The 15,965-nt window shown below is 38.8% G+C and overlaps 1 protein-coding gene across 1 annotated transcript in view; it reads left to right on the top strand.

Annotated features, from left to right (window-relative positions):
- The window catches only part of NKAIN3 (Na+/K+ transporting ATPase interacting 3), a 198,555-nt gene that overhangs the window by 170,265 nt on the left and 12,325 nt on the right, over nucleotides 1–15,965 (top strand). The window contains exon 4 of the mRNA XM_009285433.2: nucleotides 4,635–4,695. Coding sequence (XP_009283708.1) covers nucleotides 4,635–4,695 — 61 coding nt within the window. The remainder of the gene's footprint in view (nucleotides 1–4,634; nucleotides 4,696–15,965) is intronic.

The following is a 15,965-nucleotide window of genomic DNA, read 5'->3' as shown; positions in this document are numbered from 1 at the left end:
TATTATTATAATATTTCAATTATTAAACTGTTCTTATCTCAACCCACGAGTTTTCTCACTTTTACCCTTCCAACTCTCTTCCCCCCATCCTGCTGGGACGGGGGGTGAGCAAGCAGCTATGTGGTCCTTAGTTGCCAGTTGAGGTTAAACCATGACAACAGTGCAGGGATTTCAGAAGGTTTCCATGGCTTGAAGCTCAACATTGTCAAGACAAGCCCACCTTGGCATCTAAATTGCTCTCTGGATCAAGCCAGAGGTTCCCATTTATACTTTCAGGTGCTAGTGGCCTTTGATGCTTTGGACATCCTGTTCTGACCACTTCATTAGTCCCTTTGAGACTGCTGAAATCCAAGATGAGCAAATTAAGTATCTTCCAGCTCATTTGCATCACATTTTCTTTAGTTATCAGGGAACACACATTTAAATTTATCACTCGGTGCCAGGCCAATAGCCAACATTTCCAATACCAAGAAACCGGGCAGTACACATCAGTCAGCTCACTGCAAATTGGCAATTAACATGATGGCTAGATAGGTTCATATGAGCATAACATTATTAATTAAACAGCAGCTGGGTTAATCAAGATAGCAAAAGTAATTTGTTGGAATAAATATTTTATTAGTGTGTCCATCAATGAAGCAAAAGAAGAGGTTTTAATTAATTCATTTATAAAAATGTTCACACTATGGTGGCTGTAACTCTGTTTAAGGATCTGGAAACAGGTCTCGTCTGTAGAAGGGTATATTCCCACTTTATCACTTCATGTTAATTGTACTGTAGATATCAGTTACCCAACTATAATTACTAGTATGTTAGATACAAGCCAAACATTGCTGTCCGCCTCTGAACAGCAATACTTCACAATTGATGTTAAAGGGCTCTTTTTCCTCTTTGTTGCTTTATTCTTTCAGAAATGCGCATTCTGCCATTTAATTACAGAATGATATTCTTGGAATGTGGGGTATTTATGATTCCTCCCGGCATGATTAGAGACCTGATCTTTCTTTTTCCCCAAAAAAGACCATGAAGTTGAGAGAGGGTGAATATTTTTTTTAATTTCTCCTGGTATTAATAACTAAACAGATGGGGGGAAATGGCATATTTTAAACGAGTATATGCCATAAACACAACAGGTAGTAGTGATTTCTATCTGACTGAGGTATATTTATCTACTAATGCTGAGAAATATAAAGAAATACTGAGAAGCAGAGAGAGGCTGATGATTTTGCAAGAAGGTCATAGATTAGACAAAGTGTGTTTCAAACACTGAAGAGAGTGGGAAAAGATTTACTTTAAGGAGAAGAACTACTGAAAGAGCAAGATGTAAGCTGTTAGGACTGTTGAAACAAGCAGGCTTGCCAAGTCCCATACTTTTTTGGAGGGAAGACCTCTGTAGTGGGTTGACCTTGGCTGGACGCCAGGTGCCCACCAAGCCACTCTGTCACTCCCCTCCTCAGCAGGACAGGGGAGGAAGAAATTGAAATGGAAAAAAACTCTTGAGTCAAGATAAAGGCAGTTTAATAAAGCAAAAGCAAAGGCCGTGCACGGAAGCAAAGGAAAAGAATAGGTTTATTCTCTACTTCCCATCAGCAGGCGATGTCCAGCCACTTCCCGGGAAGTAGGGCTTCTGTATGCATAGCGGTTCTCCGGAAGACAAACGTTGTAAAAACAAATGCCCCCCACTCCTTTCTCTTAGCTTTTACTGCTGAGCAGACATCATATGGTATGGAATATCCCTTTGGTCAGTTTGGGTCAGCTGTCCTGGCTGTGTCCCCTCCCAAGATCTTGCCCACCCCCAGCCTCTGGTGGGGGGGGGAATGTTGGAGAGGCAGCCTTGACGCTGTGCGAGCACTGCTTAGCCAAAACACTGGTGTGTTATCAACGCCTTTCTAGCTACCAATACAAAGCACAGCACTACTAGGGCTGCTATGGGGAAAATTAACTCCATCTCAGCCAGACCCAATACAACCTCTTAGAGTATTTTTCCCTGTTGCTTTCTTCTTTGTGTCAGGTGGCTTATTACACATTGGAGTGGAAGTCTCTTTCCGTGTTTTAGCCACCTGTCCAAAATCTTAGACATGTGTGAGAAATTTGCTGGAAGCCCTCGCGGATAGATGTTTTATATAATGTGCATGGATATGGAGTACACATGTCCATATAAAGAAGGAATTGCATTTATAAAAGTAAAGTTAATTTAATACAGAATACTAATAAGAAGAAAAAAGAAGGAAATACACGGTTGGAAAATGGTAAATAAATCTAAATATTTGATCTTCCTTCACAAACATTTAACCCACAAGCTGTACTACAATTGATTTTTATCATGTTCATTATTCACTCAACAGTTCTACTCTTCAAAATATTTCCGTCATGTTTAGGGAAAAGAAACAAACCCAAGTGACTTACACAGTCAAATTGCACAACATGAATGGTGAACAGGAAATATTGTAAATAAACAGGTGACATTCCCTCATGCAAAACCACCTGTTTTCTGGTATTTGTGTGGTACTAATGCAATTATTATTTAATCTATATGTAACGTTCAGGTGGCACAAGCAATATACCTCAAGTATGATTGGTTTTTTTGATCCCTTGGAAGCCTTTATATCATATTGCTTCAGTTGTCATGCCTGAAAGGTGCTCTAAACTGTGAAGTTTAGGGAAAAAATGTGCTTAATCTGTCAAGGAGTCTGTAAGCCAGTGCTGGTCCCGGAGGTGCAGGGCAGCAGAACCACAAGATCCCGTTTTCATTAATAATGGGAGGCTGGACTCCTCTTACCCACCCGCACAGTCTTCAGCAAGCAAACGTGGGCTCACACTGAGCCAGCCAGCCCTGCCATGGCTCTAGGTCCCCTCCAGCTGCAGGCACCATGACACCGGGCACAGTGGGGCTTGGTAGCTCAGGCACGGCTTGGTCCTAGCCATCTCCAGCGAGCACCTCCTCCAGAGCTGGTTTGCATTTAGCTGGCTCAGAGCATCAGTGCAACAAAGTGGTGTCCACCTGATAGAGGCTGTGGAAATACCGCCCCAGTAAATTGGACCCAAAAAAAAGCCAAGGAAGCTGCCAACACTGCAGTCTGCTCAGAGCAAGAGGAAAGTTGGATTAAACTCACTTTCCTGAAACACCAGTGAGGTGAATGCCCTGGAGAGGAAGCTCCAACAGGACTGTGCCACAGCGCTGTGACAGCTTTCATTCACAAGGAACTCAGCTTTAGCGTACTGTAGCTTAATTCTCCATGGGGAAGATTAATCCCTTGGAGGAGGATTAAGCTATAGTGAACTAAGGCCACTTTATTTCTGAATGGGAAAGGCCACACAGGGATTTAATGTACTTTATCTTATGTGCATTGATTTCACAGCTTTAGTTAATTCATCTTAACTTCCCTGAATTCCCTTGTGTGGACAAGCTTTTTGTCTGCAGAGAGGCTCTTGGAGCTGCTTGTAAAGCTCCTCGTGCAGCCCAACCAGAAAGCAGGTTGGAATGATTTTTGTGCCTCTGAAGGAGCTTATACCTATCTAGATACTATTAAATTACCTCTTTCTCAGATGGTTGATCCATGACAGGCTTAGAAGAACTATTTTAATTAGATTTTTTTGAATGGACCAGAGAAAAAGGAGTTTTCTTAAAACTAATCTCTGGGTTATTTTAGAAATCTCTCATGAACAGTCTTTTCAAGGCTTTCAGATAGCACGAATTGTGTACAGCTGCACAAACAATATTTTCTCAAGCATGGACATGTCTGGGCAGTGCAGTTTAATAGGTTTCCTTGCCCAGTGGGATTTTCTTCTCCTTTGGTGGTGGTCATCAGAAAACATTTTGTCTATATGGAAAGCAAATGAGCAGAGTTTCTATTCCCTGATCCTAAAGATCTTACTCCCTTCCTCTCGGTGGCACAAGTGACACAGATCTGGGTTGAGGAGGATGTTTTTGTGGGAGCTGCTGTTAAAATAATGGCATGATTTTGCTGATGTTGTCCTTTGGGGAAATGAGTGTGCTTATTTCTTGTGCAGTTAATGTGATTTACTGATAGGCCCTTCTGATAAGGTCTTTCCTGACGCTGATGAATGATGACCCAGCTTTACTGTTCAGCTACATCATGACACCACATATCAAATTAAACTTTTGCCAAACAGTTCTTCACTGGGACACTTCATGCAGCACAAAAAGACATCTCTTGTGGATTCCATACAAGTTTTACTATGACTTAATTCTGTAGCAGTCAATAAATATTTTATCTTTTTAATACGTAAATTAGGTGCTTAGGGGGCCCATATTCATGTGGACAAAGTCATGTGAGAACAGAGGTACTGAACAAAGGAACGTGAGTAGTAGCTGAACATCAAGGTCCAAGTGTTTTCCACCAGTATTACTCAATAGTAGTATTCATCAATGCTGATGTCAGTGGGACTGGGAAAATATTTTAAAATATAATGCAACATGAGCAGAAGAGAGACAGTCTCTTTAATTTAGCTGTTTGTGACCATTTGCACTGAAATGTACATATAAATACAGGAAACTGAAGCAAATCTTTTTCAAATTTAGCTATGATACCTGTATTTATGTACCGTTGTACTAAAAGCTTAGTAAGTGTTCAATGTCTTCTAATGATTGCTTTTCCTCTTCTTTCATACAGCTGATTGGATTTGTGTATGCCTGTTACGTGATCAGTATTTTCATGGAGGAGGAGGACAGCTGTAAGTACTGATACACACCTCTCCATCTCTGGAGCCACAGTACCTGGGGTGAGACTTAGTCTTGCATTAACTACCAAGGCGAGGAACGAAGTTTGAAAAATGGCAGAATGTGGCATTCATGTACACAACCAATTGTGCTCAAAGACATACTTATTTAGGTACTACCACCTTATCTAGGTGTCAGGATTGTACTTACTAAACTTCTTCATAGAGGTCTGTGAACCGCTTGCATGAGCCAGTCACACTGCTGAAAATCATGTGATCCACGTTGCATATATATATTTACGTAAGTCTTTTTGTATGTACATTTAAATTTGAATCAAAGCTCCTGAAGCTATTTAGTCTGTTTTTCCAAATGACAGTCTTATCAGCAGTAAAGTTAATGGAGATGACAGATCAAACCATTTACAGTGTGCAGTATCACTCCGATCAATAATTGGATAGACCTGTTCAACACTTACAAGTAACTAGACCATGCATCTAAAATGCTGACCCCCATGTTCTTAACCTGCCTTTATCAATAAAACCCTTACATACATACCCATATTGTTCAAAAAGTTTGAAAATGTGCACACCTTTAAAAAAGTATTTATCAAAAGTCATTAAAGGGGCATTGGAAAAATCTGAATATGCCGAACATTTTGGTAGGATGCTGTGTGAAAAGAGATTGTGAGAATTGCCTGACAAGGTCACCATACCCGCATGACTAGCATAGCGATGGGTAAAAGCAGTAGTGAGAATGGAATAACATTGCGTGAGCAAAGAGGAGCGAATACAAGAACAAGTCTATTTAAAAAGGGACAACGCGTGATCATGTCAGTTACTTCCTCTCATATATGAGGAGTTAAGCAGTAAAATATCTACCTCTAGGGGGAAAAAAAAGGAACAAATGCCAATATCATTTTATGGCTATAGGATAAACAATACACAAGCAAATATTTATTCATAAACTTTTATTCATAAATCTTAACATAGTTGTTTTGTTTCTTCACAGAATAGCACTAGTGGGTGAAATGAATATAGTAGAAAAAAATAATCCAGTTTGTAGGAAAGCATTTGATAATATCTGGAAAATCTTATTGAAAACATAATTCAAGTAATTCATGGCTGTGATGGAAAAAGCAGACTTTTTGACTGAAAACAGTGTGAAGGGCCATAAACAAAATACTTTTCCATTGCTACAAACTGTACAACGTTTGGTTCTCCATCATAATGCAATAGACATTAGTGTCAAATCTATTTTAACACTTTCATTTAGAATTCTAATAGGAAGAAAATATATCAAAGAGATTCTCAGATAAAACTGAGTGGGAAGGAGTCATAAGCATGTTGTGCACATAGTGTACTGTGAAAAGGCGCAAGGAGCCTGGACGAAGACTAGTGTTGTAAAGGAGAAATATGGACACTTGGAGAAGCAACATGAAGTGTAGGTCTTGAGGAGGAGGAAAAGCCCAGACAGTGCTCCCTTGGAAAGCTAGGAATTGCCAGTTAGTCAGGAATCGGTAACACAGCGTAACAGCAGAGGATAGCGCGGCAGCAAGGCAGCTGAATAATTTGGGATCTATCAACAGTCTTTGGTCAGTGAAATCCAGAGACAACTCCTTTCCGTATGGCTGTGGTGAGTCATGACGGCAGCTAGGGCTTCATACAGATGTCTGGAAACCTCGTTTGTGAGACAAGTACTAACTAAATTCCTGGAACAGGGAGGCTTCATTAAATGATTGGGAAGGCCGGCAGACTGATAAAGAAGACACAAACTACAGTGCCTTTAAAAGAGTAATAGTGTGTGTACATGCACACCCACATGCAAACACAGATATATCTGTACCTGGGAAGACAGACTCTTCACTTTTTACACAAGCATGTTATATTATTGTTGGTTTTGTTTAGTCCTTTATAGTGTGCTTCACACATCCGTGTTTTATGCATGTGTGAAAGACAGACAAAACTCCCACCAAAGAATACAACATGTTCATGGAAAATGCAGTCACCTGCTAAAGAGTGTATGTGGTTTATATTCAGGGCCTCAGAAGAGGGTTATTGTCAAGTTAAGGGCCTTGTTCCCTTAGAAAACATGTCTACTTCAGAAGAGTTGGGGCAAGGTTTGTCTTTGACATCCAAGGCCCGCTCCACTTTGTGGCTCACTGACTGTGAGCCCACCCTACTGTCTTCTGAGAGTTTTGTCCTGTATGATACCAATGGAAATTTAAATCACTGAGAAGGGAGAACAGCTGACATATTTATTAACCAGTAAAACACATCAAGTGCTAAGGTGATCCAGTATGTAAAACTAACCTAGTGCCCATTCTCCACAAAGGAATCGGGGATCCACATTTAATTTCTGCTTGTCTTCCAGAGCTGCCAATGGCAATTTGGTGTTTTGTTACAAGTGAAAATCATGTCACTCCTCTCGGAAAGTATGGTGTAACTTAGCTCAATGTCCACCGCTAGGAACGGGCAAGTTTCCCATTTTCACGTGCACCTTTACATATAATCTTCTAGACTCTTGTGTGAATAGATTTTTTTAGTTAGCGGAGGATGACCTGGGGCAGGGGCGAGAGCGGTGTGGTGGAAGTGGAGCAAAGAAGCAGAATAGATACATCTAGGAGATTTTACAACCAGTGTAAGGAAATAATTTCTGATTTGTTACTTTTTTTATTCCCTTCTAAGATCCCGAATCCAATCATAAGCAACTAAATAGCCCCTTAGTATCTCACTTTCTGCTAATTTGTGTCTTAATGCCCATTTGTGTTTTAGAGTCCTCTCTGCTTGTAGATAAATACATTAAAGACAAATGTTAACTCATTCATAGCAATCCCACAGATATGTTTTAAATGAAGAAACATCTGTGTAAGGCAGAGTGGGAAAATGGTTTGGTAATTAGCTGAGAAGACCAGGACTTATTCTGGAAAAAGTCACATTGTTAACTTGCAGCATAATGAACAAAAATTTATTTCAGAGAGAAGTACAGTGGTGCATCAAAACAGTCAGTTTAAAAGTAGATGGTGATTACATTAGGATAAAAGTCCAAGAAACTGCAACAAAAGAGCAATTTTATGCATTTTAATATGATACAGCAGATTCTTTCCTTAGGTAGATGCAGTTATTCTATCATATTTTTGCAGTAGTTTGCACAGAATAAATCCTCAGCCATCTGAGAGTCAAAGCCTCCCTAATTAAATATACTCTGCAATATTCAGTGCCTCAAGTTAACCCCAGTTCTTGGTCTGAAATCCATCAGGCAGACTTAAAAATTAATAATAGCTGTCTGTTTAGCCTCTGTGCAGTGCTTAAATGGATTTTGAGCCTGACATTTCGGCTGATGGACACTTTTCTGAACAGTAATAATGCTTGAGGAAACATTTATTTCCAGCTATTGCTCACCTTACCCACATTTCAGACTGTAGTTAACTTTTACTTAGAAGGAAGATGATAGCAGGTCAAAAGGAATGAAAAAGAAGACATGTAAAAGGCACACTGCTGTAGTGGGGTTAATACCTTCCATCATTCATCCTAATGAAAAAGTCTATTTATATCTCTTCCCTTCATTTTTTCATTTCTTTCTTTGTAGATCTATCAATCTATATAAGCCCTTTTGAAGGAACAGAATATGTGAAATCTGTAATCATAAAACCCTGTCACTATCCTGTTTGTGAATCATTTTCTCCTAAAAATGAACTCAGAGGCTTGTTGCCACCTTGTCAGAGTTACTGAATGGTTTTAATAAAGCGGAGTCTGGAGACTAGGCAAAATACATTGCTAAAATCATTATTAAATTTCTAAATAGTTTCCGGGCTTTTCTGAGAAACAGTTAATAGCATTATTGCTGCTAAATGCTCTTGTCAGAGTTACTGAATGGTTTTAATAAAGCGGAGTCTGGAGACTAGGCAAAATACATTGCTAAAATCATTATTAAATTTCTAAATAGTTTCCGGGCTTTTCTGAGAAACAGTTAATAGCATTATGCTGCTAAATGCTAGTTTATAAATATGACATTACATGTTAGACATTATTGCTGCTAAATGCTAGTTTATAAATATGACATTGACACATGTTAGAAGTGATAGTTCTGTACTGTGTGTGAATTTGTGGAGTGGAAGCTGAGTTGCGTACTAATTGCATAAAGAAAAAAAGGTGAAATCAGAGGGAAAGATTTGCCACAAAACTACAATTGCGATTTCAACATTTATTATAAAACCGAGACCGAAACACCGAAAGGTCAATGCAAGGAAGCCCAAACCTCTTTTGTGCATGAGCAAAAATAAAGGAAAGGGCTTCCATTCACTAAGAAGGAAAGCTTTATACCGTAAATGAAATGACAAGAACAAAATTAATAAACAAAAAATGATTTTTTTTTTGCCTCTCCCCTGTGCTAGTTGTATTCAGAGCTCAGCTGTACTTTCAGAACAGAAAGGAAGATGAATCTGTTTTTAAAAAGGAAGAGTTTCCCCATACTGTGGTATCAATAGGAACCTCCATATGCTATCATTACACAAATATTAAGTAAAGCAAGATGCATTATTAGCTCTGCTGAAAAACTACTGCATTGCCTTTTCTGACATATGGCATTACATTTATACACACCATTGAGCATCTGTTGGCAGTAATCAAACAAAAGAGAAAGGATTTTTTCCTCACATTTAATTTAATATTTGTAGTTACACAGTAGGTCCAGCAGTGATAAATTTCTTATAAATATGCTTTTTTTTGCAAATGAATGAAGAACTAGCAATAGCTAATATTAGCCACAGACCCATATATGTCTGTGTGTGTAATTACCTTTATATATAAATATACAAGTTTCCTTAACGAAGGAGTTTTTGGGAACCCACTACTAATACCTTTACATCAATTGCAATTGCCCATGTGGTTGAGTCCATTTACCTTCTAGAAAAGAGAATTTTTATCATAAAATGGTTAATATCAAGGATGACCAAGAAGGAGGATACTGCCCTACACTTCTGTTGAGCAATACAAGAATTAAACATCCCCAGACAATGACTATCCTAAATTACCTCACTGAAAATGAGGACTTAGGAAACTTTCCAAACAGCAGCCAGCAGCACAGATCATCACTGGGCTTTAGTACTCACCACTCTCACCTTTAGGCCATAATGACTTGAGATATTGAAACAAAATATGTTGTTACTGACCAATGGATGAATATGCTTGACAGACTTTTAAAATTATAATGTTTTACCGCCTGGCACTGAAACAGCACTATAGCTGCCAGGTTGACAGCATTCTCCTGGCTTTGGCATTTCTGTATAACGGCAGCAACTATCAGTGTTTTTGGAAGGCTTGAGAAGAAATTTGCAGCTTTCTGTTCACCTGGACAAGCAACCCAAAACCCCAGAATTTTGATACACCAGTTTTGGTAAAACAACAGAATCAGTTCTTTTCGCCAGGCATAGACTATACATATCGCTAGGCACGGAATTATAATGGATCCATAACCAAAATGTATTCTGTAAGTGTTCATTCAACTGAACGGTTTTCTGAAAATAAACAAATGTGGACTCCTGCAGAGATGAAGAATCTAACATAGCTGTCCTCAAACATGGTCCCTGGAAAGCCAGGGAGCCCAGCCAATGCCATAAAACATCTGGCTGATGACAGGCGATTCCTGCTGCTCCTTGCACTGAGGTGCTGCCCACATTTCAGGATAGCTGGTGCCAGGGAGTGACTCGTTCCCTCCTAGCAGCTGCTCTCGTCGCCTTGCAGATGCCCACCATGAACCAAAGGAGAGGATGAAGTGTGACCAGAAATAGCACCAGGAGTATCCAGGAGGCTCCCTCAGTTCAGCTGTGACCCAGGCCAATCCCACCAAACATTTAATAGAGACAAATGTCAAGATCCAGTTTCTGTAGACTTTAGAGGTCTATCCAGCTGGAGTTTGTCGATGAGATGCAGACTCACTTATTTAGTATCCTACTTATACCTGACTCCACTTTCTTCCACACTGGAAATATAAAGGATAAACCTGTTACTCTAACAACATTGTATGATCTTACAGTCCCATTGGTATCCTCCTATTTATCATTAGCCTTAATGTGTGAATTAACTGAAAATGCATGCTTGCTCCTACGCTAAACTAACACAATGAATTCTGAATTATTTAATGAAGGAAGAAATGCAGCAGGGGTGTTATATGATTTAAATTACGACTACATACTATTTCAATTTTTCTATTTTTTTGTTTTATTTTGCATTAAGTTATCATACATTGCCTGAACAAGCAATTGTTCTCGTTCCTGTGGAAACGTGCATAGATATAATGCACACAACCAAGGGTAAAAACCTCTGAGGTGGTGTAAAATAAAAGCAGTTAAACAATATAAATACTAGAAGAAGTCTTGATCCTAGTTAAGTCAGTGGCAAAAAAATTGCAGCGGAGGAATGATTCCCCCTTCTTTTTTTCTGCTTAAAAACTATAGATGAATAATCCATCACAGGGAAACAACTCAAAAAAAATATACCCATGCCACCCTCTGCTTTTGCATTCCCCTAGCAAAATGTACAAAATAGTCTTCATTTGCAGTTGTAATCTCCATGGACTGCTGTAGAACACCTTGCTCTAGCTGAGGGATTGTCTTTAAATAATAGATAGTGCACAGTATACGAAAAGGGAACTCTTGGCTGTGGAATATTTCCAGCAGCAGCAGAAGTTATCTGCCTGAAAGTATCATACATTTAATGTGTAATGCAACATGTAAGGTTGATCCAGATAGGGTGCAGACAAAGCGTGAGAAAATGGCATCGTCTAAATGACATGTGTAAACTAATTCTAATTTTTCATTGATAGAGCATAGCTTGCTATAAGGTGTGAATCAAACAACTTGAAGAAATCCCCCTTGAGTTTCTATACCACTTGAGTAAAATATTTTAGTCTATCTTCGGTAAAGAATTAATTTCTTACTGGAGGGTTGCCTCTAATTTCCTCTTCCTGTACCAAGTTTAATTATGACTTAAACTTGGACTAACTTGCCTGGCGATATATATGAAGATAATAGTCAGGATGCCATTTCCACGCAAGCCAGCAGGTCATTTATTTTTCATTAAGAAAAAGGGTAAATCACTCAAATTATAAGAGACCTCCAGTGCCTTCCCACAGTTAGTCCCATAGGCACAAGACAGAAAATTTTTCCTGAAATTTAGTAGGAAAGAATCACCTCAATCAGTTTAGCATGAAGAATTATTATCAGATATTCCCCAGAATATTAGTAGATGAGAACAGTAGTGGTGAACACACGGTACGGCTTTGAAATGTTCCTGTGTGGGTGAGAAAAACCCGAGTACCCAGAGCCAGCTGCCTGGCACTACAGATAGCTCAGGAGATGATGCATACTCTCTTCTGCTTCATACATCGAAATGATACTTGGTCATTTTGATCAAGTCGGAGTTATCCACTCATTCTTTTTTGTACAAAGTTGAGGGAGAGTTTAGGAGTGTAGAACCTAATACTTTTTTAAGATCTCTTTTATACCAATGAATTGTGTGAGCTTTCAGATACCAAATGGTACAGAGCTACAATCACTTGCTTCCATCCACGATTTGGGATTCTGACTGTAGAAATACCCACATGCATATAATGGTTTGAATGGGACTTCAGGAGTACAGGTGAGGCATCTAGAAATATCTGTATGGAAAGCAAATATTTTTGATGTATTATCTGCAGAAAGTGCTAACATATTCTTCTGAACAGAGAAATGTGTCAGAACAGTATTAGGGCATATATTGGCCAATTTTGACCTGTTTGGATAAACACATTTTAAATAACTGATTTGATTCAAGCTTCTACTTAGCTAATTTAATATTGATTTTGTTTTAGTCTCCACCTTCCACTTCCTTGGCCTTTCTGTTTAAATTAAATCTGCTTTTAAATGGATGCTATCCCAACCCCCAGTTGCCAGCACCTTAACCTTTTCACTTAAATTGCATCTATTGTTAAATCAGTCTTACTCCAGCATCCAGCATCCCTCTCCTGAGCTTTCCACTTGACATCACACACAGGCCTAAGTGGTGCCTGTTCCTGTCCCTACCTTTGACCCAGCTTCTCCATTAAAATGAAATCTCTTTACAAATCCATTTTCCACTTCCAGTACCAATCTTCTTACTTCATTTCTAAATGGGAACAGCTTTGTGTCTATTTTAATTTGTGGAGCTTGGAAAGAAACTTTCAGACTCCCACTTTTCTGTGTAAATGCCATCTCCCCCAAGTCTTAACTTCCATGCAGATGGGTTATCCTGATTTCTGGGCCTCAGCTTAAGTAATATCCATTTCCTTGTTATTGTTGCTTGAGTGATAATTTCCCAGTTAGCACATCACGCCTAAGAGCTCTGTCTTGTAATAACTGCTGCCTTTGGTGTGGGAAGCGTAAGCCTGGAGCAAGCGGTGCACCTGTGTGATGAGGTGGTGTACTGAGTCAAGGAGGCTCAGTAGAAGAGCAACGAGGCTGGTGAGGGGTCTAGAGCACAAGTGTTATGAGGAGCAGCTGAGGGAACTGGGGTTGTTTAGCCTGGAGAAAAGGAGGCTCAGGGGAGACCTCATCACTCTCTACAACTCCCTGAAAGGAGGTTGTAGCGAGGTGGGTGTTGGTCTCTTCTCCCAAGTAAAATGTCTTTACTGAGAGAGTGGTTAAACATTGGAACAGGCTGCCCAGGGAAGTGGTTGAGTCCCCATCCCTGGAGGTATTTAAAAGACATGTAGATGAGGCACTTAGGGACACGGTTTAGTGGGTGGTGGTGTTGGGTCGATGGTTGGACTCGATGATCTTAGAGGTCTTTTCCAACCTCAATGATTCTATGATTCTATGATTCTAAGGAGGGTACAGGATTAATCAGGCTCTACACCGGGCCATAAATTATCTTGGTTATATGCTCATAAGGAATCTGGGGATTCAGTGAGATGAACAGTTACAATTGAGGCAAATATTCCTACCGCTTCCCATTATACATATCTCAACGTGTTTGACACACTCAACAGACTTGTGGATGAATTAGCAGTTTAGGTGACCAGAGTTCTCAATGCCTTTTGCCTTGTGCCTGTGTCTGGTCTGAGAGAGTGATGGTGAGGTTTCATTTTAGAAGAAAGAAGTGTCCTCCCGTTTTCCTTACAGACAATAACCTCAAAAATGAAAACAGATCCATACAGACCAGCTGATTGAATTTTCCTGAAGCTGAGGTTTATTCACAATTCCTTTCTAACAATACTGAGCTTTGAAATACAGCACTAAAAAAGCCAAAGCTTTTTTTTTTTTCCCTTGTTTTTGAGGGAGCATCCATGATAAGAATTGTACAATATGGGTCCCATTGTATGTAATGGATCCCAGCGTATATAATCATACATTACAGCCTTAGAGGTTACTCAAACAACTACTTTGCAAAACAGCTACTGTATAAATTCAAAAAGAGATGGCTAACCAGCACAAGTCAGTGAAGTACATTGAACCAAGCCAAAATTCCAGGTCACAGTCAGGTAATTTTAGACGATTATTTTATTTGGTAATGTATACTTTCTCAAAATGTGGCAAAATCAAACAATTCACATAAGAATTAACTATCCATAGTTTTGCCCATCTTTGAAAATGTCACCTCTAAATCCCATAAATCTAAAGGCAACCAGCATGTTCCACCAAGAAAAGTTGTCAATTTTGTTTGGAAAAGGAAGGGATAACAATATTGATTATTGGTAAAATCAAAGCAAGAGAAAGACCCATGCAAATAAAGTATCACAAGGATTTCTTAGAATAACCACAGTTAAAGAACAAGATAACCACAGTTAAAGAACAATAGAAAGGAGAATATATTCAAATATTAAAACTAATTTAAGGGGTAGTTGCTAAACCCTTTTTTTATCCTGTTGAATTTTTACTGTAACCTATTCTTTAGTTCTCTTTACTGTGTCTCTGATGTCATCACACCTTCAACCCTTCATAAAAATCACCTTTCCAAATTCCTCCTATTTGTAAACCTGGACTTGTTGTCTATATGTTGTACTTTTCAGATTTTCTAGTTGTACTATTTCAATAGCCCTAATGATTTCAGGATATAAGAGAAGCAAGATTTATAGCAAGAGGTGTTATCTTACTAAATCGGGTGATACAGCTGATATGGTTTTCCAGCTGGGACAGTTGGTCAAATAAAACATATTACCTCTTGCTAAAAAACCTTATTTTTCAAAAAGTCTGCATTATATTTATTGTATTTAGTCTGCGTTGCTGATATGCTTTATTAGCTTTATATCATAACAAGTCTTTCTCTTACCAGTGCTCTGTGATCTGGGTCATAGCTGGACTCACTTTAAACTTCATTTGACATTCTTTTGCCTTGAATCTGTAAATATACAGTTGGTTTTGTTAACAGAAATTTAATCTCAGTACATCTGTGTTTTTCTCAATATTACAGGTTAGGTGCAGCAAAATCAAGTAACGCAATGTGACTCTCACCATTTATATGATGACTCTTATTCCTTGGCATTGATTTCTACTCATTTTCTTTTCCTCCTTAATCATGACAATGTGTTATTTTGGAGTACTGAAATTCGAGAGTTACAAGGTTTTCATAAAAGTGTATTTTTTACTTCATCTTTCTTCAGGGAGAGGATTTTTTATTGATGAGGTCAGTATTGCATTATCTTTCTTTATCATTAGCAGATGATTCACTGGTGGCTTCAAAATGAGTATTAATCCTGTTACAGACTCTATTCCTCTTTTGCACATTCATCTTTCTCTTAATATGAAATGATACCAACTTTCTAACAATGAGAAAACCATTTTCCTAGCCATCATGTTTGCTGACACACGTGATATTTCTTTTTCCACTCCATCATATATGAGAAGACCACTGGTCATTGTAAGCTCCAATTTTGTAATGCTCTACGTTCTTAGATCTATTTTCAAAGCTGAGGATGTAGTCATATTATATTTTGGGGTTTTGAGGAGCTAATTTGAGTTAGTGATAGAGATGGTAATGTCAAAAAAAAACATTAAGAGATCAGCAAGATGACTTGAAGGTGAAGACAGAGCAGAACAAAAGCAATAACAGTATGAGATGCAATAAGTTTCCCAATTTGCAGAGAAGCACTCACAGATAAATGAGTACTCATTGCTGCACTTGGATGTGATTAAGTAGTAAGCTTACCAGATACAACCACAATGGCTTTGAAATAGTGGATGATCAGATATTCTGGGGCAAACTGGGGGTACCATAGAAGTAGTGCATTTACAGGAGCTAGAGAAGGCTGGCATGACACTGATCAACAGATGGGT

The sequence above is a fragment of the Aptenodytes forsteri genome, unplaced genomic scaffold, assembly GCF_000699145.1.
Source record: "Aptenodytes forsteri isolate BGI_AS27 unplaced genomic scaffold, ASM69914v1 Scaffold396, whole genome shotgun sequence".
In the NCBI taxonomy this organism is placed as follows: Eukaryota; Metazoa; Chordata; class Aves; order Sphenisciformes; family Spheniscidae; genus Aptenodytes; species Aptenodytes forsteri.
This window is presented reverse-complemented; position numbering and strand designations above follow the sequence as displayed.